This window comes from Capsicum annuum, chromosome 8 (assembly GCF_002878395.1).
Source record: "Capsicum annuum cultivar UCD-10X-F1 chromosome 8, UCD10Xv1.1, whole genome shotgun sequence".
NCBI lineage: Eukaryota > Viridiplantae > Streptophyta > Magnoliopsida > Solanales > Solanaceae > Capsicum > Capsicum annuum.
In genome coordinates, this window is record NC_061118.1 from 148,551,353 (window position 1) to 148,557,154 (window position 5,802).

The window sequence follows — 5,802 nt, forward strand, 5'->3', positions numbered from 1 at the left end:
TTGTATTGAGATTAAAACTCAACGTCTTATCCATATAAAGACATCTTAGGCCAAAAATCAATGGGACTTGAACCCAACATCTTATCATCATGGTGCATCGGGACTCTTAATCCAATGTCTTACCCTCTTAATGGCATGAGATTTAAATCTATCATCACACCCTCGATCAATAACATATTATTAGGCCAAAGTATAATAAACTCAAACTTGAGTCTATACCAATTACTTTATGATTATCAATATTATTTTCAAAATTAATTAAAGAACATGATTTAATAATATTCTTATCTTATCATAAATAGTAGAAAGGTGAAATCCAAATCATGATGATTGCATAGTTCTTGCGGTCTTGCCTTCTACACCTTCCGAACCAATTTTCTTTTATTAACCTTCAAATTTTAAGACGGTAGAGACTCGTTCTGATAACATGTTATAAAATAAAGATAAAATATCACATATCAAACTTAAAGAAAGGAGAGAACTTTAATAATACTTATGTTTTACTACCTTGACATCTCCATACAAATGTACAAAGGGTGGCTATTTATAAACCACCAAACTTAGTTCCTAAGTTGCCAAACTTGACTTCAAGTTGGCAAGTTGGCAAGTTGGCCAACTATCTTAGGTATACAAATTCAAATTGAACAAGTAACTTTTAGTGTTCAAATTCAATTTGACTACTAATTATTATCTCTAATTAATGACATTTCAAACATACATATGTCACATGACATTCATATTATATAACACGTACAGGTTTTAGATGCAACGAAGGAAGTGGGCTCAGGAACTAATGTTCAGAATAATTTTATAATGAATAATTACATGAAATATATTATAATATTATTAACAACTTTTAGAAAGTAGAATTAAGTTGAGAGTAGAATTGAAAAAATAATGTATATATACCTGATTTTTCTTAACGACTATAGTCAAGATTGTAAGCTTCAAACTCAAACAACTAAATAAAATTTAGAGGGAAGGGTCAAAAATGCCCTTCTACTAACTTTCATAAATTTGTCCTTAAGTTAAAGTATAGGACCACATATGTCCCGTCGTTACTAAAGTATGCAAATATGAAAACATTTATGCAGGGATTTCCCAATTACTATGAATTTCGCTTAAGAACAATCATTACAACTCTTGCATGCAATGCATTTCTTACTCATCAAATGATCAGATCTGTCAAACGGCTAACTGCTTGAGTGTCTTAATAAGTCGTAACTAGAATCACTTTTCGATGTTTAAGCAGCGTTGAACAATTCTACCAACTTATCAAATGCACAAACCTCATTTAAACGACGTACACATATCATTAGTATAGTCAGAAATTTCCAAAAAAAAAAAAATGAACATCTGGAGTCTTAACAGAAAATCAACTCTCACTTGAATTTTCTAAAACCAAAATTCCTGCTACAAGTAGTGTGCACAAAGGCAACAAAAAGCTTAAAATGCATTAATTTGATCAAAACGAGATTCTAATGAAAATATTTACAATTTTCATTGCTGATTACAAATTATATACCAGAGTATTTAGATGTATATGCTAGTCCAAGTGTAACGAAATGAAAAAAAAAAAAAAAATTGAAAATCAGAGAATATGAAACACCGATTCTGCACGGAGAATCAAACATCTGGTTCCTCCTAGGCTAGTGAAATTCATGGAACTTCAATAGATTCACAATCAACGCAGGAATAACACGAGGTAAGCTAGGTTCAATATAAAACTCAAAATTCAGAAGGGAAAAAAAAAAACAAAATCATAAGTGAGACCAGACAGGAGTGGATGGGGGAAGAATTATGAGCAAGCAACTCCGTCATTCCCATTGAATAGCAAATGCTCATACGTTATTTAAACACAAGAAAACATGTCCAGGCATGTCAATGCATGCTTCTAACTACACCATTACCCAACTCCATAGAGTTCAAATCACTGTCGACAAGTCAGTTTTAAACTGGTTTGGATCATTCCATCTTTCATCCCCTAAGTTGACTGCAGAGCTTATAAGCATTAACAGGAAAACAAAGGGTTTTGATTGAACTAATCCATATTTACTTGGTCGGAAGTGAGAACCTCCACAAGAACAGTGTAGATTCACTTCCTCAAACAGTCTATCCATTTCACTTTTTACATAGAGAGTAAGAGAGAGAGAGAGAGAGTTGTGACGGTGATCAAGGCTGAATAAGTTACGTCTTTTTTCCAGTCCCTCAGGACAGGGCCCATTCAAAATACTGGCAACAGGCACCCCTAGCAGCAGTCCAATTCCCACACCCGAAGAAGAGGCTTCCTTGCTTTGGACCTGGTTTGCGGAACATCCCTTTGCTGCTCCTTACTCCACAGAAACAGTAAGGTTGATTTTGCAATACTGGAGAAGGCACGTCTATCATCTTTTGAGGTTGATACGAGGGAAATGACGGGTGATCTGGGGGCAGCTTCCATGTAAGGGGTTCATCATTAGGTTGATACATAAGGGAATCGGTGATAGAGAATCTAAACCCCTTGTGCATGAGAAAAGAAAGCAAGCGAGCTGTATTCTTGGCATCATCCAGACCACAGTGAGCACGGCCCTGCCATGCTAGGCCAGCCATTTGGACTGCATCTTTCAAATTGCACCTCGCGCCACCAAAAACTTCACGGAAAGGAACCTTCAAGTTGATCCAACTGGAAGATGGTTTTAACGTTAACCCAAAGAAAAAGTGCTCCAATTTAGAACAGACAAAATAAGAATACAAACCTACCGATTGAAATAAGGAGGCTTCCTGATCTTTTTGTATCGGCATTCTGATTCCAACATCACACGGCAATCCCAACTGGACCATGTGACAACTGCAAAGTTGGTATTCTTTATCCCTTTCTTCTCAAGCCATTTGTCATGCCTAAGGAGAGCTTCACTTAGAGTAACACCTCTGTCAACCTGGCAACAGGAAAAACTTTGCATGACTCAGCTGTTACAACAATAAACCCATACAAAGAGCAGCAACAGACTACCAACACTCACAAGACATGTCATATCTACTCAAGAGAAAGGATATCCAAACTACAAGCCTGTCCTTAAAAAATGTAGTATTCATTCACAATGTTGTCAAAAGCAAATCTGTACAAAGCTTTCGGAGTTTCAAGAAGAAAACAATGCCTGGGATTAGATTAAGAGCAATTCAAGTGGGTGGCTGAAGGAAAGGTGCGAATGAAAAAAATATGAGAACTATATAATGCCCAAAAAAAAGAACTATAAACAAGAATAGAAAAAAGTTTTAAGGGAAGAAAACAGTAACTAAGAGCCTGTTTGGATAGGATTAAAAAAATTATTTTTTAGCTTAAGTGATTAAAAGCTTAAAATAAGTGCTTTTAAATTAAGCAGATAAGTGTTTGGATAGAAGTGTTGAAACTGAAAAAAATCTGTTGATGTGTTTGGTAAACAAGTGTTGTCAATCACTTTTTTGTTGTCAAAATGACTTAAATATCCTTAAAACTGTTAACACATAATAACGTGAATTATTTATGATTTTTAATTCTAATACTTCAAAAATGATTTCTATTTAAATACACTTTCAACGTAAAGTGATTATGCCAGGTCAATTTATAAATATAAGTTACTTTTTTATTTTTAAATATTAAAAATTAAAAATTTTAAAATATTTTTTATATAAATATAGTATTATATTGTATTATTGCAAGCTTGTAAACAACATAAAAATTTTAGGAATGAAACAAACTATTAAAAGAATCAATTTTTAAAATTTAAATAACATGCAGAGATTCTATATGAACGGATAGAGAAGAACTTACCACAAGCTCGATTTGACGATAAAATTTTTGAGTGTTTTCTTATGTAATGACGGATTCTCTGAAAATAAAGGAGAAAGATGAAGAGAAAACTGGAGGGAAAAGATGAAAAAAAGCGGCAGAAAGAAAAAGAAAGAAAAATCAATAAGGGCTACAAAGTTTAGGGTATTATTGGAACTAGAAGAAAATATAAGGGATAAAAAGGTAAATGTTTTGGTCAAACCTAAAAAAATTTTAATCTAAAAACTAAAAAGTTAGGGGTATCCAACTTCTCAATTTTTGCCTTTTTTAATCCATTTTTAGCTTTTTTTTAAGCTCTTTTTAATTTTACCAAACACCTAAAAAAGCTAAAAAAGTGATTAAAATCTAGTTTGACTAGATTTTAATCCTATCCAAACACCCTCTAAGTAAAATATATAAAGTGAAACCCATGTCACTGAAGTTCAAAACCAACAGTAAATTTCTGATTCAGAAGCAAAGAAGTAGCTCAAAATTTCTTAACTCAGATTTAGTGACTCATTTTCTATATTAAATTTCTTATTCCTAAATACAATACGAATGGCATAATGTTTACATATCAATGAATGATTTTGCCAGATATTTATAGTTTAGTGTCGCCCATTTCAGGATAAAGTCATAACCATCATCGTCCGACCTAGTTCGTTTTGAAAATGCAGTTGGTACACTAGTTTTTGGCGAGGCACTGCCCTCATTGAACCGCTGCCTAAGTTAGGAGACACATCATCTGCAATACACACTGCTTCAGGGTTTTGCCAATGCTGATTTGTAATGTTCAAAGATGTCAAAACCCCATGGAGCATTCCTAGCTCATTTCTTTGGCGGACTAGGGTTCTCTCACGAATTTCTGTAAAAATTTCCTATTAATAAAAACTAGGGACCATACCAGCTTGAGAGTTGAGAGAATGAAACGTGTTTGAAGCTTGGATCAAAATACTTAGGTTGGATTGGAAAAAAACATGGCTAGCGATGGAAGATATGTAATCACCATTAATTCAAGAAAGACTAGGTTTTCTCATAGGAATTGGACTTATCCACCTCATCTTACAAACTGATCTTTTTATGACCCAATTATATTAATCTCTTCAATGGTGGTCAACAGAATTGGTAATCACAAGAACATGTAGGTACCGAAGGCTCTATGAAGAGACAAATCTTCCTATATATAGTCTAAAACCATGAAGGAGCTTCTTCACATCAGCAGGGAGAGCAAGTTGACATAGAAAAAAGTTAAAGGTACAATCATTTGCATACGTAACAAAAATAACATGCCAAATATCCATGAAAATAAATTAAATATTCGAAGGCAGCAAGATCTAATCATTTATATAACTAGCTATATCAGTTTCCTTTGTTGTTTATAACTTGTTTTATAGTAATATAGCTACAAAAGGAAAGGATGAGCAGATGAATAACATTTACTACTAGCAGAGAGTTTCCAACTTCAACCCATCAAATTAAGTCAAATCTTCATAAAATGGAACAGTAGTACAATTACCAGTTTAAAAAAAAATGGAACGGTAGTAAGATACATATATCTTTCTTTGACCGGCAAAGGATATACACATACAGTAAGACCCATATATCAACATATGCTTATTAAAGGTTCTTCCATTATTATTATTATTTTATACGTAATAACAAGTAAAAGATAGTATAAGTTTTTGCACAAAGCTTCAGGCATAATTAAAGGTTGTGCGATTCCTCATTCCATTATTTAATTACAACTCTATCATCTTAAACGAAATCTAATTATTGATATGAAATCAAAAACTTGCAACCAACCTGAATTTGCTGGATACCAGTCAGATCCTTGCAGAAATCACTCAGTAGATGATTGCATGTTGGCCTCACGTAAGTTTGAAAACAAGCCTCCAGCTGCCCAGTCGTGCTATTCACTATCACTGATGGAAACTCTATTATCTCCTGAGGGTGAGGATTCTTTTCTTTATCACATGTTGCCTCAAAGTCAATAACAACAAAATACTGGAAATCTTGGA

The 5,802-nt window shown here is 33.6% G+C and overlaps 1 protein-coding gene across 1 annotated transcript; it reads right to left on the bottom strand.

The window, feature by feature from the left end:
* Window positions 1-1,798: 1,798 nt before the first annotated feature.
* Window positions 1,799-5,802, bottom strand: LOC107839357 (3'-5' exoribonuclease 1; the record flags this gene model as incomplete). Its single annotated transcript, XM_047394542.1, is given in 3 exon segments — window positions 1,799-2,662; window positions 2,740-2,915; window positions 5,588-5,802. Coding segments are annotated over 3 exon segments (845 nt in total), but the record flags the coding sequence as incomplete, so codon positions are not given.